The 27,603-nt window shown below is 38.8% G+C and overlaps 1 protein-coding gene across 1 annotated transcript in view; it reads right to left on the reverse strand.

Moving 5' to 3' along the window:
• Window positions 1-17,479: 17,479 nt before the first annotated feature.
• LOC109067526 (uncharacterized threonine-rich GPI-anchored glycoprotein PJ4664.02-like) overlaps window positions 17,480-27,603 on the reverse strand; it is a 36,648-nt gene continuing 26,524 nt past the window's right edge. The window contains exons 29-57 of the mRNA XM_042716014.1: window positions 27,195-27,256; window positions 26,839-26,997; window positions 26,582-26,736; window positions 26,357-26,478; window positions 26,203-26,264; window positions 25,843-26,001; window positions 25,589-25,743; window positions 25,370-25,491; window positions 25,218-25,279; window positions 24,857-25,015; window positions 24,602-24,756; window positions 24,373-24,494; window positions 24,220-24,281; window positions 23,861-24,022; window positions 23,607-23,761; window positions 23,377-23,498; window positions 23,195-23,256; window positions 22,933-23,033; window positions 22,774-22,825; window positions 22,513-22,682; window positions 22,228-22,349; window positions 22,032-22,093; window positions 21,791-21,894; window positions 20,474-20,525; window positions 19,037-19,218; window positions 18,722-18,843; window positions 18,556-18,617; window positions 18,081-18,321; window positions 17,480-17,853 (exon numbers count right to left, since the gene is read on the reverse strand). Coding sequence (XP_042571948.1) covers window positions 17,758-17,853; window positions 18,081-18,321; window positions 18,556-18,617; window positions 18,722-18,843; window positions 19,037-19,218; window positions 20,474-20,525; window positions 21,791-21,894; window positions 22,032-22,093; window positions 22,228-22,349; window positions 22,513-22,682; window positions 22,774-22,825; window positions 22,933-23,033; window positions 23,195-23,256; window positions 23,377-23,498; window positions 23,607-23,761; window positions 23,861-24,022; window positions 24,220-24,281; window positions 24,373-24,494; window positions 24,602-24,756; window positions 24,857-25,015; window positions 25,218-25,279; window positions 25,370-25,491; window positions 25,589-25,743; window positions 25,843-26,001; window positions 26,203-26,264; window positions 26,357-26,478; window positions 26,582-26,736; window positions 26,839-26,997; window positions 27,195-27,256 — 3,423 coding nt within the window. The 3' untranslated portion in view covers window positions 17,480-17,757. The remainder of the gene's footprint in view (window positions 17,854-18,080; window positions 18,322-18,555; window positions 18,618-18,721; window positions 18,844-19,036; window positions 19,219-20,473; window positions 20,526-21,790; window positions 21,895-22,031; window positions 22,094-22,227; window positions 22,350-22,512; window positions 22,683-22,773; window positions 22,826-22,932; window positions 23,034-23,194; window positions 23,257-23,376; window positions 23,499-23,606; window positions 23,762-23,860; window positions 24,023-24,219; window positions 24,282-24,372; window positions 24,495-24,601; window positions 24,757-24,856; window positions 25,016-25,217; window positions 25,280-25,369; window positions 25,492-25,588; window positions 25,744-25,842; window positions 26,002-26,202; window positions 26,265-26,356; window positions 26,479-26,581; window positions 26,737-26,838; window positions 26,998-27,194; window positions 27,257-27,603) is intronic.

Genomic DNA, 27,603 nt, shown 5'->3' on the forward strand with positions numbered 1-27,603 from the left:
TAGATTTCTACTATTTCTATTTTCTTTTTTTTTTCAAATATCTCATATACAGTAGGGCTATATAATTTGTTCACTGAATAATGCAGATTTTTTTCCAGTTTAGCTGAATACCTTTTGGTATATAACATTAGTCCTGCTTCACTTAAATGCGTGTTACATAGAAGATTAATCTGATACACTGGATTTAAATCAGAACCATTTGTGTAATGAGCAAATAAAAAATGTTTTGATGTTTGATAGCTGAGTTGTAGGGTGAATTCTGGTTAAGTGTCCCAATTTTACCTGAATTCAATCATTTAACTCAATTTAGTTGGGCTCAGCAACCCCTTTTTTTACTTGACAAATTGACAATATGTCAAATTTTTGGGTCAATGACAAAGCCTTTTTTTTATGTTACACTAGATATAGATTAAACCAGAGGTGTAAAGTTCTTTACAAGGTTATCTGGATGGTTTTGAGGACATTTGCAATTGCTTTGGAATTTTTTGATTGTTCACTACCCTAAAACTTTAAAAAGATCACAACCATCTCAGCTACTATATTGTAAGCAAATGTCTCAGGTTACGCATGTAACCATGATTCCTTGAGGGAACAAGACGCTGCATAGGAACACGCTATGGGAACGCCTTCAGCGTGACCACGCTCTGAATCACATGTGTAACCAGTCCAATGGATGGCAAGACGTCACGAGCGAGGTGATGTAGGGAAGCATTATTAAAGCACATGTGGTGAAAACCGAGGTCAGCTTCCAGGAGTGAAGCAAGCGTTGGCAGGGGTGCCAGAAAATATGGCCCTGAGATGCAGCATCTTGTTCCCTCTGGGAACCATGCTTACATGCGTAACCTGAGACGTTCGCCTTCAGGAACTCAAGCTGTGTCGGAAAACACTATGAGGGAACGAAGATGCACATGCCTCCAGACTTTCAAATCCCTGCCTAGTGTGGAAGAGCACAGCTAAGGCAAGAGAAAGGGAGCCAGGAGTGGCTAAAGTAGGTGGGGCCCATGTGCACCAGCACATGGCGATCTCTTGGGTCTGGGGAGGAAATGTTTCAAAGCTAGAAACACAGCCAGCATCTCCAGCCAACTCATGCGCCATGTGAGATGGGTGGCCGCTCCACAGACCGCGAGCAAAGCGGCCACTATTGACCCACCCCCAACTGGTGAGAGATGGTATCTGTCGCTAGCATATGTGGATACCAGGAGCCCCCAGCTACGGGCCCTGAGATAAGAACAAAAGTTTTCCTCCACAATGTCTAAGGCACGAAGGTAATCACAGCCGTGACCTTCAGCATGTGAAGCGCATTTCCCCTAGGGGAGATCCCCTTGGTCTTCAGCCACCACTGTAGGGGTCTCATGTACAGCAGGCCAAAAATAACCATGTTGGACGCAGCTGCCATCAGACCCAGCAGTCTTTAAAACTTCTTGGCAGTGAGTGAATGGCCTTCGTTCACCCTCTTGACTGTCGCAAGGATCGACTCGAACCAAGCAGAGGAACACCACGTGCCCTGCATCATGGTCTTGGGTCGAATCCCACACCGCACCCAGGTAAGTGGTCCTCTGTAATGGAGAAAGCACACTTTTCTTGGCGTTTAGTCTTAAACCCCCAGCTCTTTCATCCATACGCTCTAATTGAGATAATATCAACCAATTTGTCGACGTGGTTGAGTATACGGATGCCCTGGGATCACGGAGAAGCCAGAAGCAGCATCCACATTCTTTGTGAAAGTATGGGGTGAGAGTGCAAGGCCAAAAGGAAGAGAAACTCGGGAAACCTCAGGAACTTTCGGTGATGAGGAAGGATGAGACATGTGCACTTTTAGATCGATCATGACAAACCAGTCCCTCTCTGTGTGGGGGTGGAGGTGGGGAGGGAGGGGGGGGGGGGGGGGGGGGGACTCGATCTGAGACACGACTTGCTTGAGTGTGAGCATCAGAGCCGATCAGCCCTATACGCTCACTACGGTGGCAAACTGCGTAGCAAAGGCCTGCGTAGTGCGCCAAAGGCGTCACGGTCGGTACTCAAGGCCCCGCCTCCTCCTCCTCGTGTCATAGCGCGTCACGTCAACCGTCAATTATTTTACAACATCCATGACAAAATGAAAGCTAAAACTATCCTTCTGGTCACGAACAAAGAGGAACAAAAAAAAAACCCAACACCAATGAAAGTGAACTGCGAGCGTGAGTGAACAACAATCAGGTAAACGTGGGTTCTCTTTTCTTCCTCTCGCGTAATTTTGAGGGTCAGCCAGGAAGCACTTGACTTGTGTCTCTTTTTTGGTCTTGCTAACCTAGCCTGGGCAGGCAGGCAGGTGCATCTCTTGCATCACTTTGTGCCTGACAAAAGTGAGAGAGTAAAATACAAGTTATTTATTACGTTTGACACAACATGGGGGGGGGGGGGGGTTGATAAACGACAAAGTGCAACGTGGTAGTTTACTAGCAGGCTTCGAAAAGATAACCGGCGTTGCGTTGGTTATCATGCGTTCATGTGCGCTACTATGCGAATAAAATCACGAAATGAAATGCACATTTTTCAAGCAGAAATATATGTAAGACCAGACAGCAGACCACTGTACATATATGGGCGGGAATGGATGGACAGCACTCCTCCATACTTTTTAAAAACAAGACACTGATTTATCTAGTCTCAGTCAATGTGTAGTTTAAAAACTCTATAGGCCTACAACTGCACTGCACTAATTATGCAAAATGGAAAGCAATGTATTGATAATTTGACAGTGATTGACTTGATTTATAGGCTATATTGAATTTAAAAATGTTGATTAGCTGGACATACTGGTCAATGTGTGGATGCACATCCCTCAGGTTAATAATAACCATAATCAAGAATTGCTTCACCATATATATTACAAAAATAAAAAAAAAAACCTTTAACATGCTATGGCAAAGTCCATTTTAGCTTCTTTTATTCATTCCACAGTTTTTATGCATTTTTGATATCAAGCATTACGCAATTAATTTTTTTACTATTTGCAATGTGAACATTCAAATGTTTACGCATGAGTAATGAATGTGAATACTTTTGACACCATTGGTAAATGACTGTTTAACTAAACTATGTGATATTCTTCTCAGTTTCTTCTAGACAGTCCAAAGAGACTGGTGATTGCCCATACTGATGCCGAAAATGCCCAGGCTGTAGAGAGAACCTAAGTTAATCCCAAAAGCCAAAAGCTCAGAGTTATAATTTATTATTTTCTTCTTATTTATGTTTACTTTAATATTCACTTACTTAATAATATTCACTTGTTATCTTTAATATTCTATAGATAAATACTCTATTCAATAAATAAATTTGTTTGTTTGAACCTCATTCTGTTCTATATTGTTGTTTCTATCGATGTCGACTCAGTGTTTTGTTTAAAGGAGGGAGGATTTGTATTGGGATCACTGAAGTGTCAGGTGTGACTGTGTCGGCAATGCAAATGGTTTACATAGCTCACGGTGTCACGGAGTCAGTTTATAGAGGCCCCTTAGCAGAATCTCTTTGCTTATTGGCGCCCTAGGGGAGGATTGCAGGATCGGCACGGGTGAGCTGATTGTCAGTAAACTTCAGTCGGCTGACTGAGACAGTTCAGGGGAGAAAATGACGCAGATCTTAAATACTGATGTAACCCTCCATCATAGTTAATATCATAGCTGTAGAACCTGAAAATCTACTACATGAGAGGGATCACCTCGATGGCCTCCTTCCTCAAAAGAGTAATAGTTCTGTTCCATGACCAGAAGTCTGTTAAACACTGAGGTGGAGCAGAACTGAACATGGATTCTATAGCCTCCACTTTTACATTGTGGCAGGACCCACCGAGACATGTTTGGCAACAGCACAAAAATAGAAACAAAAATACAAACTTTTCCCACGCTGCCAAATAGTCTACTAAGTGGAATCAGTGTCTGCTCGAGACTGACACGCTGATCTAATCAGAGCAGCTAGCTCGATGCCCTGAGGCGGCACACTGGCAGGGGACAGCTACAGCACGTAAACAGCAGGCTTATTTTTTTTATTTCAGATAAATAATAACCTGTTGCAAAGCGAGCCCAATGAAAATAAGCAGCCTGAACTCACGGAACCTGGAACACAGCTAAGACCAAGCGAGGCCACACACTCAGCGGGGGGGGGGGGGGGGGGGGGACTCCCAATCTCTTCAAAGTCCACTTTTAAAAAAGTATGGTCCTTCATCAGCACATAATCAATATACATTTTGGAAATGCCAGGGGTATGTGATGTTTCATTTTATATATTTCAACATGACACAGCCTGAGCCTGCATTTATTTTATCCTAAAAATACAGAAAATTGCATTTTGCTAAAGCAGCATAAGTTTAGTGTGAAATATTTGTAGCTATTTTAAAATAACTGCTTTCTATTTGAATGATATTTCAAAATTTAATTAAAGCTGGGCGTCCATTATTCTTATATATAATATCTATATATATATTAATAGTATAGATACTATGAGAATATGATCTATCTATATATATATATATATATATATATATATATATATATATATCTAAAAAAAAAAAACCTTTATTTAGCACACAACGTTGATGATAATACAATAATCCTGCCTATGAAACCGGCTCTACACGCAGGGTTGGAAAACCTCGCGAAGGTGTTCGGTGTCGCCCAGCCCGCAGCTTGACAGATGTCTGCCAGAGAGGCACCATGCACCAATGCCCAGGAGGAAGAAACACTCACGAGTGGAGTGGGGCTCTCACCCCCAGGTGGGCAAAGCTCGCCTTGGGATTGGTACGCCAAGGCAATGACTTCCACTATCGAGTGGGTCAGCCTCTGCTTGGAGACAGCCTTCCCTTTCTGATGGCCTCTAAAGCAGACAAGGAGCTGCTCAGACCTTCTGGAAGCTCTGGGTGCGGTCCACGTATATGCATAGTGCTCTTACGGGACACAAGGCAAACGGCAAGGCTGGATCTGCCTCCTCTGGGGGCAGCGCTTGCAGGTTCACCACTTGATCTCAGTAGGGAGTAGTGGGAACCTTGGGCATGTGTCCCAGGCCAGGGTCTCAGGACAACGTGAGAGTAGGCCAGCCTGAACACAAGGCACTCTTCACTTACTGAAAATGCTTGGAGGTCACCGACCCTCTTGATGGAAGTGAGCGCGACAAGGAGCACTGTCTTAAGAGACAGGAACTTCAGCTCGACTGAATCAAATGGCTCAAAGGGGGACCTCCTCTGGAGTCCAGCCAGGACAACAGACACAATCCCAGGAGGGAATCCAGGAGGATTCAACCTTCTGATACCCCCCAGGAAACTAACGATCAGGTCATGCTTTCCCAAGGACTGGCTGTCCCCTGCACTGTGATGTGCTGCGATAGCAGTAGGACATACACTTTCAAGCAGTGTTGTCACAGTACCAAAACTTCAGTATTCAGGACCAATACCAGTGAAAATCCACGGTTCTCTGTACCAATTTCGGTACCAAAGCAAAGCACAAAAACATGCTAATTGAACATTATTTTTATTAATAACATTAAACAAAAATTAAATGTACAAAACCAATGCTATTCTTTATATTTATTTAAAATTGTTTCAAGTTTTTTCGGTAGTTATGAAAGTATAAAAAAAGTAAAGAAGTTTCACGCAAAAGTTAAGTCTCGTTCTACTGCCACTGAAAAACATCTGTAAACTGTTATCGGTTTTTTACGGTTTGCTGGTGTGTTTCAGGATCTTCTTCAGTCTGCAGCGATAAAAAGAAAATATAATATACTTGAGTAAAGCTGAGTCTGATGGCTGAGTTCTGACCAAATGCAACATTAGATCATTGACACCAGCTAAAATATAACTTTTCAGTAAATAACAGACCTCAGCTTTTATAATAAATTTAGATAAGGCATATTAAGTGTATATCAAATAGATGGAAACTGTAGTATTAAAAAAAAAAAAACTTTACAATAAGATTTAATTTGTTAGATAACATGACCTAACAATAAAAACTAGTTATATGGCAAATTATTCTTCTTAGGGTTAATTTAAGAATTTTCTAATACATAAATCACAAGTTCAATCTATTAAAATTATTTAATGCACAATGAACAAATATGAATTATCAAGTGTTTGTGTTAAATAACATTCACAAACATTAATGTTGTAAAAATATATTGTTCACTTACTGTAAGATGTTACTAGATCTAACTCGTGTTTGCAAACATGAAATAATTGTACAGTAAAGTCTATTAAAAAAAAACTAGTTTCATATTTAATTTTAAAGGGCTTTTAAAACCTGCTAGAGATATTCAGCCAAGAATTACAACTAACTAGAAAAAGAAAAACTGACGGACTGATATGACATAAACATTTAACCATACATTTGTACATTCTCTAAAATGCATATTTTGGATACACATTTAAAAGCCTCTGGTGTGTAAAAAAAAAAAAAAATAGTAAATACCATTATGTCCTCCTGTTTTTTACAGTAATAAAAGTTATAAGGTCATTAAATAGTTAAAGAAACTTTATTCTTAATGCTCATTATTTTAACTTAGCATTAGCCACGCTTATGCTAACGATTAACTACGTTTGTGCTAACAGCAATGTTTGTCAATGCGACATTCAAATTAAAATATGGAATAATATTCATAAGCGAAGCTGTAAATATTAAACAAAACTCACCAAATCGCGTTTCGAGGGGTCCTCCATTAAAAAGCGCATTCTGGTGATAAAATACACATGTTTAGGCGGGGTTCACCTGGTAAAATTCGCATTCCTGGTGCTAATTATAAAGTTATTGGGGTTGTTTAGCCCAATTTCAACCGCGAACATGAAAAACAATCCGAGTACACCCGGTCAACCCGGTTCTTTATGCGCTATCTGAAAACTATCTTACTGTAACATTTTAATTGAAAACTATCCTACCGTAAAATTTTTTAATTTTTTGGGCCAACTGTACTGACTTGGTTAAACCGAACATTAATACCTACTAAAGCACACAGGTCTTTTGACAGACACGTTGATACCAAAAATACAAAATGTTTATTTCAATGTGGAAGTGGGTGCAGACAAAACCAACAAAACAGCCGAGGTTAAGAACCAGCAGGTAGGAGTATGAGTAGTGCCAGAAGCATAACACCGTGTCACACTTCACACCCCCACACACCCACACACACACAGTGTCAAAAGTCATATGTGCACAAGTAGCAGTCTCTAAAACCTCGATTCCCAGAACAAAAACACAGTTTAATTTCAAATTTAATTCTCAAAGAAAAAATAAAAGAATAATAAGTCCTTAGGTGAATGCACTAACAAGAATGACCACAGATTTTTGTGACTGAATATTCAAGCAACCAGGTCAATTCACTGCAAATTTTGTCCAAAGGACGAAGCAATTCAGACCACAATACCCGCGCAAGCTCACCCGCCTATGCGTTAGATTTGACCATGAAACAACATATAAACAAGCAGGCAGTCATTTGCGCGCAGGCGGGGCACTGAATGAGTCCCTCCTTAAAACTGTTCCACCTAAAATGAATGCCTCGCACAAACCACCTCAAATATCACAGGGTAATGGCTACACATTACCCCCTTTTTATTGTAGTGATTACATCAAAACCGGCAAGAAGGTTGGGACATGCAGCGGGAGATTTAAAAGCATACATGCCGAAATTTAGATTCAAAATTAATGCTGGTTACCACAAAAAAGTTTGTTTAAATATATTAAAATAATTTTAACACAGACAGTGATTTATGGACTCTATGGGGTTTTATGGGAGTTTTATTTGCAGCAAAACAAAATTGCAATATGCATTCTATTTAAAAAGTGTCCACATACAGCTGAGTTGTTAATACAATAAAAATCTCAAATAAATAAATAATAAAAATTAAAACTACATAGCCTAAGATGTAAATGTAACTGAAATTAGTCCAACATAAAAGCATGAAAAGTATTTAGGTACAGCTGTTTCAATATGCCTCAAACATTGAAGAAAACCATGAAAAGTATTAAACAATTCACGTAAAATGGTTTCTATGCCACCAAATGGCATTCTTCAAACAGGCATCACCTTTATGGGACAAGAACACATCATTAAAGGGATACATTAAAGAGATTAGTCCATCTGCCATCAGTGGTTCAAATGGAACGTTATGAAGGTGACGAGAATACTTTTTTGTACACGAAGAAAACAAAAATAACAACTTTATTCAACAAGGAGGACCTTGTACTGCCAAGTCACACATGGAGGTTCCAGAGATCTGGACACAGGTGCCAACGGTGCCCAGCCCCTGAGAAAGGAGATCCCTCCTCAAGGGGATGCGCTAAGGAGGGGCTGTCACTAGGAGCATGAGTTCCGAAAAAACCAGGTCCGGGTGGGCCAGTAAGGCGCAACCCATATGACCTGTTCCTCATCCTCCCTGACCTCGCACAGTGTCTGTGCGAGCAGGCTCATTGGGGAAATGCATACTTGCATAAAGCCCAAGGCCAGCTGTGTGCCAGTGCATCCATGCTGAGGGGGGCCTCGTTCAGGGAATAGTACAACTGGCAGTGGGAGGACTCGTGGGAAGCAAACAGGTCCACCTGAGCTGCAGTGAATCGATTCCAGATCAACTGGACTGTCTGGGGATGGAGTCGCCATTCTCTGAGGAAAGTGAGCTGTCATGAGAGTGCGTTGACTGCACGATTGAGCTCCCCAGAATGTGGACGGCATGCAGGGACTTGAGCTGCGTCAGAGTCCCAGAGGAGTAGATGGCGGGCGAGTTGAGACATACGATGTGATTGTAGACCACCCTGCCGGTTGGTGTACAAAAACGCGGTAGTGTTGTCCAAGCAGACCAACACGTGCTTGTCCAGCAGCACCGGCTGAAACTGTCGCAAGGCTAGATGCACTGCCAGCAACTACAGGCAGTTGATGTGCCAAAGCAGTTTGAGGTCCTGTCCAGGACCCTTAAGCTGCCTTCCCATTGCATGTAGTGCCCCAGCTCGTGTTGGAGGCATTTTGTCATGATAATGACATGCCGGGACACTTGTTCTAAGGGCACCCTGGCCCGTAGAAAAGAAAGGTCTGACATGGGGCTGAATAGGTGGCCACACAATGGTGTGATGGTGACACGATGTGTACCGCGGTGCCATGCCCATCTTGGGACTCAGGAGTGTAACCAGTGCGGAAGTGGTCTCATATGAAGCAATCCCAGCGGCATGACTGTGGCTGCAGAACCCATATGCCCCAGGAGCCTCTGAAAATGTTTCAGTGGTACCACTGTCCTGCCTCTGAAGGAACTCAGGCAGGTCAGCACCGACTGGCCACACTCGCTGGTGAGATGTGCCATCCTACTCACAGAGTCTAAATCCATACCGAGATAAGAGATTCTCTGCACAGGGGAGAGCTTGCTCTTGTCTCGGCTGACCTGAAGCCCCAACTGACTGAGGTGCCGAAGCATCAGGTCCCTGTGATCGCACAACTCCTCTCGAGACTAGGCCATGATGAGCCAGTCATCGAGATAGTTGAGGATCCTGATGGCTTCTTCCCAAAGTGGGGCAAGGGTGCCCTCCACGACCTTCGTGAAGACACAGGGAGACAGGAAGAGCCCAAAGGGGAGGACCTTGTATTGCCATGCCCGAACCTCGAACGCAAACCACAGAAACGGTCTGTAGTGAGGGAGGATCAAGACATGAAAGTATGCGTCCTTCAGGTCGATTGCTGCAAACCAATCCTAGGCTTGAATGCATTTGATAATACATTTCTGCATCAACTTCTTGAACGGGAGCTTGTGAAGGGGCCCAATTCTAAACTCGCAGATCCAAGATAGGTCAAAGGCCACCGCTTTTCTTGGGTACAATGAAGTAAGGGCTGTAAAACCCCTTCCTCATCTCGGCTGGAGGGGCCGGCTCGATTGTATCCTTCGCCAACAGGACAGCAATCTCCTCACGCAAGACAGAGGTGTCCCAGATTGCAACCAAAGTCTCGAAAATGCCATTGAACTTGGGAGGTCGCCTGGCAAACTGAATCGCATAGCTGTGTCGAACCGTCCGAATGAGCCAGCAGGACGGGTTTGGGTAAGTGCATCGCTCACTGTCAAACCACAAGCCTTGCAACTCGGAAAAAAAGGAAACTCCTCACGCAAGACAGAGGTGTCCCAGATTGCAACCGAATAAGGTGTCGAGAATGCCTGGAGATGTACGACCTCCAGAGTGGACATCGCCTTCCCAAGGGACTTGCGTCATGAATTCCATCGCCCAGGAAGGGCAAAGTAAGTCGCCGTGCGCAGCTACTGCATCAACCTCGGGTCAGTATTACCCCTGTGCATTTGTTAAGGCCTTGGCTTGGTGAATTTGCAGGATTGCCATGACATGCAGGGCAGAGGCAGCTTGGCCCGCAGCACTGCAAGCTTTGGCAGTGATAGCCAGCTGAGAGCTTACAGGCTTTTGACGGGAGACGCAGACTATTCCTCCAAGTGGCGGTGTTTTGCTGGCACAGGTGCACCTCAATCACACTTTCCTCCTGGGGAATGTCGATACACCTCCTAGCTGCGAGGGTAGTGAGGATGGAGGAACAGACGAGTGGCTTCTGGCCATAAAAGGGGCCGTCCATGACTGCGTCACTTCCCCATGTACATCCGGGAAGAAAAGGAACCAGAGCAAAACACATTTGTGAACAGCACTCTACATCGAGAACCAATTGTCCAGCTGTGAACACTCAGGGTTGGGTTGTGTATTCACCTCCAACTTGATGCTCACAGCTGCCCGGGCAAGCACGGCTGTCAACTCTGGGTCCGAGTCGGCAGTGGCAACAGCACCCGAGGGGGGCAGCCCCGCCGAATCTTCATCCACAGAGGTCAACAGCCCGTCCCCGATGCTGCAATCGACATCTGATCCCCCGGCAGCACACCGAATAACACACTGGGATTGCCATAAGACAGCAAGCAGAATCACCCAGCAGCCGCACAGGACAAGCGCTGCGGAAGGGGTGAGAGGTCAGAAGCTCCCACTGTCACCCTCAAATCTCCCAGAGCACTAGCCGGCAGTCCTCTGCTCGTGGCAGAGAAACCGAGACAGGTAGTGACAGAGAGGTCTGCTCCTTTCCCTTTAAGAAAGGAGAGACGCAATCACAGCGTTGCCATGGTCATGCATGCAGTGTGGGCAAAAACCATCCAAGAACAGGTCTTCAACATGCTGAATACCCAGACACGGAAGACAATGCTCGTGGCCATTGTCAGAGGACAGGAAACGACCACATCCAGAAGGACACAGACGAAACAGCGTCTTTAAAAAGATGCAAATCATCCGTGATTTGCTCTTTTAGGAAATCTGCTCTTTTAGTTCACCCAGGGGAATTGCTGAAAGGGACACCACTGTTCGCACCACACACCACACTAACAAAAAAAGCAAGATTTGAAATTTAATGGACTAACAAAGATATAAATCAGGACAGCACTATAATAGTAACCTTTTTTGAAAATGAGGAGCATATGTTTCCCATCTTTCTACGTAGGCTAGTTTTCTCTTTTTTTATTATTTGTGCTTTATTATTTTTATTATTTATTTTATAGTATTTGTAAGCAAACTTTGAAATATTCTCACAAAATTATTAAATATAGTAAAGGAGGCTTTACATTTCTTCCATTTGCATGTATAAATGTTGTATATTTACTGACCAAAATTTCCATTTGCATGTATAAATGTTGTATATTTACTGACATATATTCTCAAAAACAGGGTATTTTCTAAAACTCAATATTATTATTTTTCACTGAAAGCTAATTGAAAACATCCGAAGATATCACAACAGTAAAAAGGGTGTTCAAGATTCCAGGAACCAGAGTATGTGGAGCAGCAACAATTTCTTCACACTCAAAGCATTCAATAATCACGTACCAGCTCCGCTCCGGGTTCAATATTTCCCGCTCCTCACTCAACTGATAAGAAATGCCGCTCAACAGCTAAAATATTTCAGTGTTTTGAAATATCACAAAATTTTGTCCTATTAAATGAAAAATAGATACACAAAAATAGAAGAATAGTTTAATATTAAATTACTGCTTAACTCACTAGTCTGTGCAGTGAATATGAATGAATATGAAGAATATGCTGTAACTTTTCCATTTTTAAGCTGATAAATCACAGTACAATTCTTGTTGACAATTTTCAGCACTCCGGAATGTTTCTATGTGTGTGCGATCAGTACGTTATGTGCGTGCTTGTGTATTGTGTGCATGCAGTGCAGCAGCACATTAGTTTAGAGCAGAGATTAGCTACCTGTTGTTTTTTTGTGTGTGGGATCTGTATGTTATGTGCGTGCTTGTGTACTACTAAAAAAATTAAAATGTTATGGTACCAGGATTTCTTAAGTACCAGTGGCGCTGAGTACTCGGTCAACCCTTGTTGATGTGGCTATCTGAAAGCTATCCTCTCCAGTGTTGCTAAATCCTAGGTTTTCCCACGAAATCGGGCTACTTTAACACTGTTGCCGCAGGTTGTTTTTTATGTTCGCAAGTTGAAAAAACGACCCCAATAACTTTATTCTTACCCCATGGAATGCAAAATTTACCAGGGGAACCCCACCTAAACTGTATTTTATCACCGGAATGTGATTTTTAACGGGGGACACCTCGAAACAGGTTTGTGCGGGTTTTTCTTGTGAAAACCTGGCAACCTCTTCATAGAAGCAGTGGCGACCTCAAGAGGAGGAAACACATCAAACTAACAAAACACACCGATCAAGTTCAAGCAGGTAAGTTTCAATTACATTTTTAATATTTGGAGCTTCTGTTATGAATATTATTCCATATTTTTAATTTGAATGTCGGATTGAAATAAATATCACTGTTAGCACAGTCGTAGTTAGTCGTTAGCATACGCGTGTCTAACGAAGTTTAGGGTGAGCAAACGTGCCATTTTCCCACGACACGTCCTGGCCAGGATTTCTATATTGCCTAAAATATCCACGTTTAGGTTTTGGTTTCCTGTTTTCATACTTAATGAAGGTAATAATCGTTTGACCAATAACATGCAGACATTGTACATAATCGACCAATCGTGGTGCGTGAGAAGGTGGGGTCTACAGAGAACGGTCAAAGCGATGCGTGTACATATTACTGTTCGACTTGAAGCGGCACTGAGCATACCGATCGATGTATGACATCAAAGTACCGTGAGAGCGATTCAAAAGCACAAGAAGCCGTCTGGTCTCTAGAGCTCTCACAGTACTTTTTCATACAACAATTGGTCTGCGCAGCGCAAACAAAGCCAAAACGTGGATATTTTAGGCAATATAGAAATCCTGGCCAGACGTGTCGTGGGAAAATGGCACGTTTGGTCACCCTAACGAAGTAAATATAATGAGCATATGAATGAAGTTTCTTTGTTAACTATTTATTGCTCCTATAACTTTTATTACTGAACAGAAAAAACAGGAGGACAAATAATGGTATTTACTTTTTTTTTTTTTACACACCAGAGGCTTTTAAATGTGTATCCAAAAATATGCGTTAGAAAATGTAAAAATGTTTGGTTAAGTGTTTACATATCAGTCTGTCAGAAAAAGTTTATTTTTTTCTTCTTCTAGTTAGTTAGAACTCTTGCCTGAATATCACTGGCATGAATATGAACACATTTTGGATTAAATAAAAGTACAGTCAAATTTGATCTCCTGTATAGGCTCTATTGTTCAATGATTTAATGTTTGCTATGATTTAGATCTAGTAACATCTTACAGTAAGTGAACAATATATTTTTACGACATCCATTAATGTTTGTGAATGTTATTTAATACAAACACTTGATCATTCATATTTGTTCATTGTGCATTAAATAATTTTAATAGATTGAATTTGTGATTTATGTATTAGAAAATTTTAAAATGAACCCTTAGAAGAATAATTGCCATATAACTATTGTTTATTGTTAGGTCATGTTATCTAACAAATGAAATCTTATTGTAAAGTTTTTTTAATACTACAGTTTCCATCTATTTGATATACACTTAATATATGTGTTATCTTAATTTATTATAAAAGCTGAGCTTTGTTATTTACTGAAAAGTATATTTTTGCTGGTGTCAATGATCTAATGTTGCATTTGGTCAGACTCAGCCCATCAGACTCAGCTTTACTCAAGTATATTATATTTTATTTTTATCGCTGCAGACTGAGGAAGATCCTGAAACACACCAGCAAACCGTAAAACAGACAACAGTTTATAGATGTTTTTCAGTGGCAGTAGAACTATGACTAAACTTTTGCGTGAAACTTGTTTACTTTTTTTAAATACTTTTATTACTTGTGGAAAATCTTGAAACAATTTTAAATAAGTATAAAGAATGGCATTGGTTTAGTACATTTAATTTTTGTTTAACGTTATTAATACAAATACTGTAATGTTGTTCAATTAGCATGTTTTTGTTTTGCTTTGGTACCGAAATTAGTACAGAGAACCATGGATTTTCACTGGTATTGGTATCGAATACTGAAATTTTTGTACCGTGACAACACTAACCTGTACAACAAACTGTTTAAAACATGTATTCATCCACTCAATTTTGGAGAGCTCTCGGAGCAACTAAAAAAAACTACAATGCTCCGACTTTCAAAAAGAATAATCCACTACTCACACCAGTCACAAATCATGCCACTCCACTCCGCTCACTCTGCCAGGAACAGAAGAACAAATGAAAATCTCTTTTGTAAAAATGCCCCTCTGGATATATTCTAAACAGGAATTTTTATCAAGTCTTTTTAAATTTGGACAAAAACATCACCCAATCTGTAGCAATGAAAATCACCAACATGCTTAAAAACTCTGTGAATAAATGTTATTGCACTTATTTTCAAATAATTTATTTTCAAAATGTATTTCACTGTCATTAATTTTTTTCATCAATTTAATGGATCATTGAATTAAAGTAATTTCTTAAAAAAAAAAAAAAAAAATGACCCCATATAAATTTGAATGCTACAATAGTCAGTGAGGACAATTAGACTATGTTTTATTAGATGGGGGGCTGTGAGGGATCTGAATAATGGTGGGGGGTGGGGGGGGGGCGGTGTTGGCCCAAAAAAGGTTGAGAACCACTGATTTAATACATGGATCCTATATGACCTATACAGTGGCAGTCACACTGCCTATTACTGTCACTATCCTATTACGTTCCCTTTATCTCTTTCACCATGTTCCAAACAATACCCAGCTGCAGAGACAGGCATGCATGTAGCAAACCAGTTAGAACAAAGGGGATTATCTTAAAAATAAACACACATAATGGCCTGTGAGAGCCCTTCATTGATCATAAAGACAAGAGATAAAAGGGGATAAAAATAGCTCCTTGGCAGACCCTGTCACTGTTTTTAGTGGTATAAATGCATCCGAGACAGAAAAAGATACGTATTTCATAAAATGTTTATAGGTGGTCTAGCAGGTGAAGAAGAAGCAATTGAGTTTTGTGCTTTGTAAACATAATGAAAATCAGTTTATTGGAAAAGTCAAATTTTTTTTTTGATCTGTCTGTTGTTTGTTTTGAAGTTGCACAGATCTGTTTGATGAACTGTCACAGCACAGAACTGGTAAAGCCAGTTGTGCCACGGCCCAACCCACATCAAATGCGTCAAATCTGAGTCATTGTGGAAAAAAAGCAACTATCAGTAAAATTGTATTACATAGCCTATTTATTTATTTTTAGCCTAGCCAAGATTTGAGTTTTGAAAAAATAAAAATAAATAAAATAAAAGCTTTTTTGCCGTTTTACATAAAGAAAAGTCTTTCATTTTAAATCATCTAATTAGTTTGTAAGTGAATTCAGTCTTATGGGATTGATTTCCCCTGCAATTCTGTTCAAAAAGTTATAGAATGAATAATTTTGGTAATACCCCACCAGCAGACAATAAACATAATACCTGGCGAAAATTGGAATAGTCAGATTGCAGCGTTCTGCTCTATTTCAGAGGAACAAAGTGATTTTGTGACATTCATATATTTAGTGCTTTGGTGCTCACATATAAACTTAGCTGTTATTTACTGTAGTTTTGCCTACTTTTCTTGGTGATAAAGGCTTTGCTTCAAAAGGCCTTTAGTTCAACAGCAAAAGGGGCCCTTGCTGGCCCCGTCTGAACAAGTCACTGAAGCCAGTCTATATATAACATCCATGTCCTCACATTGTGTTGGCAAAAGTAGCCTACAGTCAATACTTTATACAAACATGTTTTAAAGTGTTGAACATAATAGCTATTCAAAGACATTTCTGTTGAGCATTTAGATATTCCACAGAGAAGTTTCACAGAGTCCACACAGAGACGAAGCCATCCTGCTTTATCTTTTTACACTTCCTAACATAAAATCCTTCAAAGTGACACATATTTTGAGAAGCTGTAGTGAATGTGGACCGGATCCTGTGCAACAGGTTAGGGGTGCGGTTCTCATAGTGAAATGTCATGTTAGTCCTCAGAAAAGAACTAAATGTCTTTCAGAGGTGCCAAAGGCTGTACTTAATTACTTTGCCACACACATACACAATAAAAAAAAAAAAAGGTGAATGCACACCCCCGCTTTTAAGAGACATTAACTGGTTCTGATGGTCTCTCTCCTTAGATAATTATTATTATTTTAACTGTACATTCCAAAACAGTCCACAGCGTGAAATAAAATCTAAAAATGAAGAAAGTATACAATATGCAGCATACACTACAGCATGGTGTAACTAATTGTGGGTGCAGCTCAACCTTGAATACACGTTATCATTTCGATTCTCTTCTATTTATTACTCACATCGGTTCTACCATAAATCATTAGTAGGACAAAAATATTATATTTTATTTACACGCCTACCTTTATTTTACCAAAGAAGTGGGGATGGCTGGTACGTGAAGTGAGAGAAACATTGCACATTGAGGACCTCTGCTGTATGTAGGCTATGCATACCTATTGAAAGCTTATATTACCAAGCCAAATTCCCTCTGTATATAATATAATTATTTTATATTTAAATGAATTATTTTTCAACTCGATTATGTTAGATCCTTATATTTAAAGGGGCTGTGATGTTAGCCATACATTAATGTATGAATGTACCATAGCTTAACTCAGAAACGTTCCACTTGTCCGTGAACAATAGAACCAAATGCTGATTGTTTTCAGTGCTGTACGTGTTGTTTTCAGGTTTGTCTGTTAAATTGTTCACAAAGAAGTCAGGCAGCACTACAAAATGGCTGAGACTCCATTTAGTGTATTGGAAATGGAGTGTTAGTTGTGTGTTTATGTTTTTATCAATCATTATAATAACCATTCTGTCTTTGCTAGAGCGTTTATCAGACAGTAAGGACTGGTATGATGGGCCCAAATGAATTTTGCAACATATTAAAGCTGTAAAGCTCTGTATTGTATATACCAACAATTATGGTTAGGCTACAATAATGTTCTCATATTGATATTGAATTGTTTTATTAAATTATAGTTTTTAACTACAGTCTTAAAAGATGAATTGTGGATTCGTACATAAATATGTCATCAGAGTGCAATATGTGTTATATTAGATAAAGTACATTAAGTTTGAATAAAGAAGTGATCAACACATTTTATATTTTTCCCATAACATTAAATACATACTACCAAATTAATCTTTCATTTAGAAAACAAGATTCTCATTACTTTACATAACAGTTTTTTAAATAAATAAAATCATTCCTTAAATAGAAGTTGTTGTTTTTTAAATCACAGTTGCATCACATTTAGAGAGGTTCTGTATGCCCAGCAATACAGGAAAATTAATATTTTAAGCATCAAAGTCTGTTCTTGAAAATCTCTAGAAGATGCTGTTTCGAGTTGTGTACTGTACATTGTATGACCGTCTTCTGTGCCAACGTCTCCTGATTGCTCCACAGCAACCACACAGCAAACACTGAACACATAAACAGACAAAGTGAGAGTTAGCATCATGGAAGGGAATTTTATACAGTAAAAAACATTTTGAATCAGCTGTACATTATAAACATTATATATAATTTATAATGATAGAATATAAAGGCAAATTTAAGTCTATTGTTTAGACAAAAGAGTAACACTTGTTGTCATTAATCAATTTACTTCCAATGCACGTATTTGACAATCAATCATCAAAATACTTACGCAAAGAAGAATCCAGCAAGGTACGAGCCCAATGACAATAGCGCAGGGGACAATGATAGCCACAACCCATGCTGCGTTTGTACTATTGTTTAAGATTGCAGTGGTCAGGACTGTGGGGTAATAGGTGGTTGGAGCGGCTGTTGTAGTAGGTCCAAGCAAAGTAAAGACCAAGCCGAAGCTGCCGATGTCACTGTCTGTGAAAACATACTCTACGTTGGCCTCAATCACGGTGGAGTTTCCCCTGTGAAGAAAATGTACAATGAGAAATTAAGCAAAATAAATAAACTGATCTTTCCTTCCCTCACCCAAAACTACTCGATGACAGCAGATCTCTTGAAATCAATAAAACACTGCTTAAAAAAAAAAAAAAAAAAAAAAATATATATATATATATATATATATATATATATATATATATATATATATATATATATATATATATATATATATATATATATATATAGCCAGAACTTACTTGAAAACGATTTGATTGAAATTAAAGTTAGTAGTTGTTGTTTTATTCAGGATCGTGGACACCTGAAAAGCAGAAATACATTTTTATTGATTAATTTGTTTATGGCAGAACTTAACTGAAATAAAGCAATTTCACTAGTTTCAATTTCTCAGTATCTGTAACTCACAAATGAATTTATATATTTCTGGATCTCTGTGTAGGTCTCATTCCTGAATTCAACTTTTTCAGACATGGACACATTGCTGATTTCAAATCCAAAGTTCAGAGAGAAGGAGTTATCATCAATTTCTTTAGGGAAAAAATAAATAAATAAACAAAACAGCAATTAGTCGTGGGGAGGTTATATGTGGATTATAAAATTTCACTCATCCATTCAGGGATTACTGATTTAAACATTTTCCTTCAAAGGAAAAGCTTACTACATAATGTACACCATTTACCATTCAAATGTTATGTGCACAAAAAAAAAAAAAAAACTCACTTGTATAGGTGACATTCACAAAGTTCACATTCTCAGTCGGAAGTTTTGTTGTGAGGGATCGTTTAATTCTCAGTTTCATTCCACTCAACAGGGTGTTAGCCACATTTACAACGTTACTCTCACTTGGGATAGTACCCCGTGTTTTAAAAACAAGGCGGATGTATATGATCACCTTCCCAAGCCTGCAAAATATGGTACATTTATTTATTTGGAAGATTTATTCCAAGTTACCATCTATTTTCAAAAGATGGTAATACAGAGGAATGCAAAAAGAAAATTAATTACTGCTCTTACAATGTTGGCGGAGAAGTTGTGCTTGTTGTCAGAGCACTGGCTGTCGTTAAGACTGTAAAAGAAAGTAATGATTAGTGGAGAATAATCGTGCTTTAAATTAAAGTATTCAGTGCTTATGGAGCATATAAAATGTGGCATTGCATGTGTGGATGTAAAGGAAATACCTTCCTTAGCACTGAATATTTCCTTGACAAAGGTGCTGTTTGTGTTCAAGTCACTTTGTGAGAAAACATACTGCACACTGGCCAGAATCACTGTGCTATTATCACTGTGTGGAGATTCAAATGTGCAATGAGGAACAGAAGTAGCTGTCTAAAAACCACATCTCCTCATACTAAAAACTTATCAATGTTAAAAGCAGATTTGGTACAATCATTAAGACATTTCTTCAGGTTCAGAACTTACTCGAATTTAACGTTTTGCAGATCAAACTGAGAAGCTGAGGGATCCTTTAGGATGTCGACAAGCTGGAGAGTGGAGTAAAAAATACAGAGATTAATGTGTTTATTAATGTTAAAGTTAATGTAATTAGAATAAGGGATATTCATTTTCACAGGAAGCTTTTTAGGGAAACCATTAAATCAAAGTGTCTCAATCTTACCAATGTATTTATAGTGCTTTTGATTGAAGTTTTGGTTTCATTCCTTAGTTCACGTTTCTCAGACATGGATATATTACTGATTTCAAATTCGAATGTGAGAGCATAGGAGGTCTCATTAAGTTCTTAAAACACAAAACAAAAAATTATTAGTTGTGTGGTTATATGTGAGTGATAAAATGTTCTTTAAATGCAAGCTACTACAGTTCTACACAATAAACATAATTTGCATCCAAATGAGATATTCAGAACAAAAAGGTGCTTAGAGAGGAGAGAAAAACTCACTTGTATAGGCGATATCCACAAGGCTAGTAGCCTGGGTTGGTGTTGCGTCTACTTTAGTTCTGTAACGTGGGTTGAGCGTAGAGTTGGCCAAGTTTAGAATGTAATCCTTACTAGGTACTGGGCCCAGTGTGTGAAACACCAATAGGATTTTTATATAAGCCTTTCCCAACCTACCAAAGATGATGAAATAACAGGAATGTAAAGACAGATTCAAAAAATAACTGGCTTTTACAAAATGACACTGGAATCATGGCTCTTACAATGTTGGTGGAGAAGTTATGCTTGTTGTCAGAGCACTGGCTGTCGTTAAGACTGTAAAACAAAGTAATGATTAGTGGAGAATAATCGTGCTTTAAATTAAAAAAGTATTCAGTGCTTATGGAGCATATAAAATGTGGCATTGCATGTGTGGATGTAAAGGTAATACCTTCCTTAGCACTGAATATTTCCTTGACAAAGGTGCTGTTTGTGTTCAAGTCACTTTGTGAGAAAACATACTGCACACTGGCCAGAATCACTGTGCTATTATCACTGTGTGGAGATTCAAATATGCAATGAGGAACAGAAGTAGCTGTCTAAAAACCACATCTCCTCATACTAAAAACTAATCAATGTTAAAAGCAGATTTGGTACAATCATTAAGACATTTCTTCAGGTTCAGATACTACTCGAATTTAACGTTTTGCAGATCAAACTGAGAAGCTGAGGGATCCTTTAGGATGTCGACAAGCTGGAGAGTGGAGTAAAAAATACAGAGATTAATGTGTTTATTAATGTTAAAGTTAGTGTGATTAGAATAAGGCATATTCATTTTCACAGGAAGGTTTTGTGAGAAACCATTAAATCAAAGTGTCTCAATCTCACCAATGTATTTATAGTGCTTTTGATTGAAGTTTTGGTTTCATTCCTTAGTTCACGTTTCTCAGAGTTTTTTACATTACTGATTTCAAATTCAAATGTGAGAGCATATTGAGGTATCATTAAGTCCTTTAAACACAGAACAAAAAAAATTTATTAGTTGTGTGGTTTAAATGTGAGTGATTTTTTTTTTCTTTAAATGCAAGCTACCACAGGTCTACACAATAAACATCATTTGCAGTCAAATGAGATATTCAGAACAAAAAGGAGCTGAAAGAGAAGAGAAAAACTCACCTGTATAGGTAATATCCACAAGGCTAGTAACCTGGGTTGGTGTTGCGTCTTCTTTATTTCTGTAACGTGGGTTGAGCTTAGAGTTGGCCAAGTTTAGAATGTAATCCTTACTAGGTTTGGGCCCCAGTGTGTGAAACTCCAATTGGATTTTTATATAAACCTTCCCCAACCTACCAAAGATGATGAAAAAAACAGGAATGTAAAGACAGATTCAGAAAATAACTGGCTTTTACAAAATGACACTGGAATCATGGCTCTTACAATGTTGGTGGAGAAGCTGAGCTTGATGCCAGAGTACTGGCTGTTGTTAAGACTGTAAAACAAAGTAATGATTAGTGGAGAATAATCGTGCTTTAAATTAAAGTATTCAGTGCTTATGGAGCATATAAAATGTGGCATTGCATGTGTGGATGTAAAGGTAATACCTTCCTTAGCACTGAATATTTCCTTGACAAAGGTGCTGTTTGTGTTCAAGTCACTTTGTGAGAAAACATACTGCACACTGGCCAGAATCACTGTGCTATTATCACTGTGTGGAGATTCAAATGTGCAATGAGGAACAGAAGTAGCTGTCTAAAAACCACATCTCCTCATACTAAAAACTAATCAATGTTAAAAGCAGATTTGGTACAATCATTAAGACATTTCTTCAGGTCCAGAACTTACTCGAATTCAACGTTTTGCAGATCAAACTGAGAAGCTGAGGGATCATTTAGGATGTCGACAAGCTGGGGAGTGGAGTAAAAAATACAGAGATTAATGTGTTTATTAATGTTAAAGTTAGTGTGATTAGAATAAGGCATATTCATTTTCACAGGAAGGTTTTGTGAGAAACCATTAAATCAAAGTGTCTCAATCTCACCAATGTATTTATAGTGCTTTTGATTGAAGTTTTGGTTTCATTCCTTAGTTCACGTTTCTCAGACATGAGTACATTACTGATTTCAAATTCAAATGTGAGAGCATATGAGGTATCATTAAGTCCTTTAAACACAGAACAAAAAAAATTATTAGTTGTGTGGTTAAATGTGAGTGATTTTTTTTTTCTTTAAATGCAAGCTACCACAGGTCTCCACAATAAACATCATTTGCAGTCAAATGAGATATTCAGAACAAAAAGGAGCTGAAAGAGAAGAGAAAAACTCACCTGTATAGGTAATATCCACAAGGCTAGTAACCTGGGTTGGTGTTGCGTCTTCTTTATTTCTGTAACGTGGGTTGAGCTTAGAGTTGGCCAAGTTTAGAATGTAATCCTTACTAGGTTTTGGACCCAGTGTGTGAAACTCCAATTGGATTTTTATATAAACCTTCCCCAACCTACCAAAGATGATGAAAAAAACAGGAATGTAAAGACAGATTCAGAAAATAACTGGCTTTTACAAAATGACACTGGAATCATGGCTCTTACAATGTTGGTGGAGAAGCTGAGCTTGATGCCAGAGTACTGGCTGTTGTTAAGACTGTAAAACAAAGTAATGATTAGTGGAGAAGGATTGCAGTTACAGTATTTGGTGTTGATGGAGCAACACATTTAAAAAGTAATGTTTGATTATCAGTTTTGACAAACCTGTCAATGAACTAAGCGCCTGTAGGAACCTGACTGGTTTTCTAACATCTGCATCTTGGAAGTTGTACTCCATACTGCCCTCAATCTGATTTAATGGACTCCTAGAGAAAAACAACAATATATAGTATCTGTTGCATACAGTATCAGGACATCAATGCACATGCACAGAACAATCACAGAGATTTTTCTTGGAAATATATATTTTTTATTTTCAAATATTTTCATGTGGAAAAAAAAATGATTATAACAGACTGCATCTTACTTAAAGTTGGATGAGTTGGGTTGTAAAGCTGGACTGCTAGGTTCATTCAGAAGAGTGTTTATCTGCAGGTAAAAATTCAAATCATGAATCAAAACTGAACTGAATACTGGATCCCTGCTGAACTGAATACTGGATCCCTGGATCCCTGGATGATCTTTGGTTGGTAATTGATGAATGCTTACCGCTTTATTGATAGTATCCTGTACTTGCAGGTAGATGTTGTTTCTGAGTCCAGAGTCCATTGGCATACTAATGTCACTCATATTAAATTTAAAAATGACAGCATAGGAAGATTCCGAAATTTCTGTTTAGAAAGAAATGGCTATTTTTGATTGGGTGAAAATTTTACTATCATTACTGTTTTGCTGATATCCATTTAAAAAGCTTCTAAACTGAAAATGATAACACTTACTCTCATAGGTGACATTCACCACCTTCACTGATTCATTCAGCTGTGACTCTCTGGAATGACGGAGAGTGTTGATAGCGCTGAGGACCAGAGCTTCACTGGGGACTGGAGATGAGGAGTTGAACACCAGCTTGCTTGTGACCACTGCTGTAACAGATCTGTAAATAAAACCCCTTTGGTTTAATGTACATCAAATATTTGCAATAAAATTCCTTTTCCATTTTTGATTGTTGTAGAATTGGAAAACCAACACTCACATGAGATTTGAAGGGGTCACAGAGAAACCGATTGTTGTTGTTTCTGGAAGAACTGTTGTAGTGGATGGCAGACGTAGCTCATTTAGGAAGCTGACTGGTTGTATGGCATATCCATCCTGGAAGGTGTAGTCCATCCTGCCATCAATCTGGTTTGAAGACCTCCTACAGGAAAAGAAGAAGGGATATTGCATTTGCAAAGTGCTTAAATTCCTATGCATAATAAAGCTTTATGAGAGAGATTTTTTATTTTTCTTTTTTTTAAATAAGGATTTTTTAATGCCTTGGAAAGTCAAGAGGCACTACATAAACATTAAGAATGAAAAGTATAATTCATAGTAAGAAATCAGATTGCAACTTACGTAAAATTGGAAGATTTGGGTTCAAACTTGTCCTTGCCAGGTTCATTCAGAAGAGTGTTCAGCTGCAAGAGAAAAATCAAAATATTCATCAACCTCTGGTGAAGAATGGCATTGGACCTAAAGCTATTTACACTGTTCATTTCTAATTATTACCGCGTTATTGATGATATCCAGCACTTGCGGGTAGGTATTGTTTCTGCGATCAGGGTCCTCTGGCATGCTGATGTTAACCAGGTTAAATGTAAAGACCAATGAATAGGAGGTTTCCGAGATTTCTGTGTGGAAACAAATGTTAATTTTTATTTGGCAAAATATTGTCATTCATATCTCTTTTACTCATTCCTTTTCAAAAACATTTTAAACCTTATATCATGAGACTTACTCTCATAGGTGACATTCACCACCTTCATTGATTCATTCAGCTGTGACTCTCTGGAATGACGGAGAGTGTTGATAGCGCTGAGGACCAGAGCTTCACTGGGGACTGGAGATGAGGAGTTGAACACCAGCTTGCTTGTGACCACTGCTGAACCAGATCTGTAAATAAAAGCCCTTTGGTTTAATTACATCAAATATTTGCAATAAAATTCCTTTTCCATTTTTGATTTGTCTAAAAACTGGAAACACCAACACTCACATGATTTTTGAGGGGGTCACAGAGAAACCGGTTGTTGTTTCTGGAAGAACTGTTGTAGTGGATGGCAGACGTAGCTCATTTAGGAAGCTGACTGGTTGTATGGCATCTCCATCCTGGAAGCTGTAGTCCATCCTGCCATCAATCTGGTTTGAAGAGCTCCTACAGGAAAAGAAGAAGGGATATTGCATTTGCAAAGTGCTTAAATTCATATGCATAATGAAGCTTTATTGAGACTTTCAGATTTTTTCCTCTCTTTTTTTCAAATATTGGATTTTTTAATGCCTTGGAAAGTCATGAGGCACTAAATAAATATTATGAATGAAAAATATGATTCATAGTAAGAAATCAGATTGCATCTTACGTAAAATTGGAAGATTTGGGTTCAAACTTGTCCTTGCCAGGTTCATTCAGAAGAGTGTTCAGCTGCAGGAGAAAAATCAAACCAATCATTAACCTCTGGTGAAGAATGGCATTGGACCTAAAGCTATTTACACTGTTCATTTCTAATTTTACCGCGTTATTGATGATATCCAGCACTTGCGGGTAGGTATTGTCTCTGCGCTCAGGGTCCTCTGGCATGCTGATGTTAACCAGGTTAAATGTAAAGACCACAGAATAGGAGGTTTCCGAGATTTCTGTGTGGAAATAAATGTTAATTTTTATTTGACAAAATATTGTCATTCATATCTCTTTTACTCATTCCTGTTTTAAACCTTAAATCATGAGACTTACTCTCATAGGTGACATTCACCACCTTCACTGATTCATTCAGCTGTGACTCTCTGGAACGACGGAGAGTGTTGATAGCGCTGAGGACCAGAGCTTCACTGGGGACTGGAGATGAGGAGTTGAACACCAGCTTGCTTGTGATCACTGCTGTACCATATCTGTAAATAAAAGCCCTTTGGTTTAATGTACATCAAATATTTGCAATAAAATTCCTTTTCCATTTTTGATTGTTGTAGAATTGGAAAACCAACACTCACATGAGATTTGAAAGGGTCACAGAGAAACCAGTTGTTGTTTCTGGAAGAACTGTTGTAGTGGTTGGCAGACGTAGCTCATTTAGGAAGCTGACTGGTTGTATGGCATCTCCATCCTGGAAGGTGTAGTCCATCCTGCCATCAATCTGGTTTGAAGAGCTCCTACAGGAAAAGAAGAAGGGATATTGCATTTGCAAAGTGCTTAAATTCCTATGCAAAATAAAGCTTTATTGAGACTCAGATTTTTTTCATCTCTTTTTTTCAAATATTGGATTTTTTAATGCCTTGGAAAGTCAAGAGGCACTAAATAAATATTATGAATGAAAAATATGATTCATAGTAAGAAATCAGATTGCATCTTACGTAAAATTGGAAGATTTGGGTTCAAACATGTCCTTGCCAGGTTCATTCAGAAGAGTGTTCAGCTGCAGGAGATAAATTCAAACAATTCATCAACCTCTGGTGAAGAATGGCATTGGACCTAAAGCTATTTACACTGTTCATTTCTAATTATTACCGCGTTATTGATGATATCCAGCACTTGCGGGTAGGTATTGTCTCTGCGCTCAGGGTCCTCTGGCATGCTGATGTTAACCAGGTTAAATGTAAAGACCACAGAATAGGAGGTTTCCGAGATTTCTGTGTGGAAACAAATGTTAATTTTTATTTGACAAAATATTGTCATTTCTCTTTTACTCATTCTCTTTTCAAAACATTACTCATTCTAAATCATGAGACTTACTCTCATAGGTGACATTCACCACCTTCACTGATTCATTCAGCTGTGACTCTCTGGAATGACGGAGAGTGTTGATAGCGCTGAGGACCAGAGCTTCACTGGGGACTGGAGATGAGGAGTTGAACACCAGCTTGCTTGTGAACACTGCTGAACCAGATCTGTAAATAAAAGCCCTTTGGTTTAATGTACATCAAATATTTGCAATAAAATTCCTTTTCCATTTTTTGATTGTTCTAAAAAATTGGAAAACCAACACTCACATGAGATTTGAAAGGGTCACAGAGAAACCGGTTGTTGTTTCTGGAAGAACTGTTGTAGTGGTTGGCAGACGTAGCTCATTTAGGAAGCTGACTGGTTGTATGACATCTCCATCCTGGAAGGTGTAGTCCATCCTGCCATCAATCTGGTTTGAAGAGCTCCTACAGGAAAAGAAGAAGGGATATTGCATTTGCAAAGTGCTTAAATTCCTATGCATAATAAAGCTTTATTGAGAGATTTTTTTCATCTCTTTTTTTCAAATATTGGATTTTTTAATGCCTTGGAAAGTCATGAGGCACTAAATAAATATTATGAATGAAAAATATGATTCATAGTAAGAAATCAGATTGCATCTTACGTAAAATTGGAAGATTTGGGTTCAAACATGTCCTTGCCAGGTTCATTCAGAAGAGTGTTCAGCTGCAGGAGAAAAATCAAACCATTCATCAACCTCTGGTGAAGAATGGCATTGGACCCAAAGCTATTTACACTGTTCATTTCTAATTATTACCGCGTTATTATTGATGATATCCAGCACTTGCGGGTAGGTATTGTCTCTGCGCTCAGGGTCCTCTGGCATGCTGATGTTAACCAGGTTAAATGTAAAGACCACAGAATAGGAGGTTTCCGAGATTTCTGTGTGGAAACAAAGGTTAATTTTTATTTGGCAAAATATTGTCATTCATATCTCTTTTACTCATTCTGTTTTAAACCTTAAATCATGAGACTTACTCTCATAGGTGACATTCACCACCTTCACTGATTCA

The sequence above is a fragment of the Cyprinus carpio genome, chromosome B1, assembly GCF_018340385.1.
Source record: "Cyprinus carpio isolate SPL01 chromosome B1, ASM1834038v1, whole genome shotgun sequence".
NCBI classification, from domain to species: domain Eukaryota; kingdom Metazoa; phylum Chordata; class Actinopteri; order Cypriniformes; family Cyprinidae; genus Cyprinus; species Cyprinus carpio.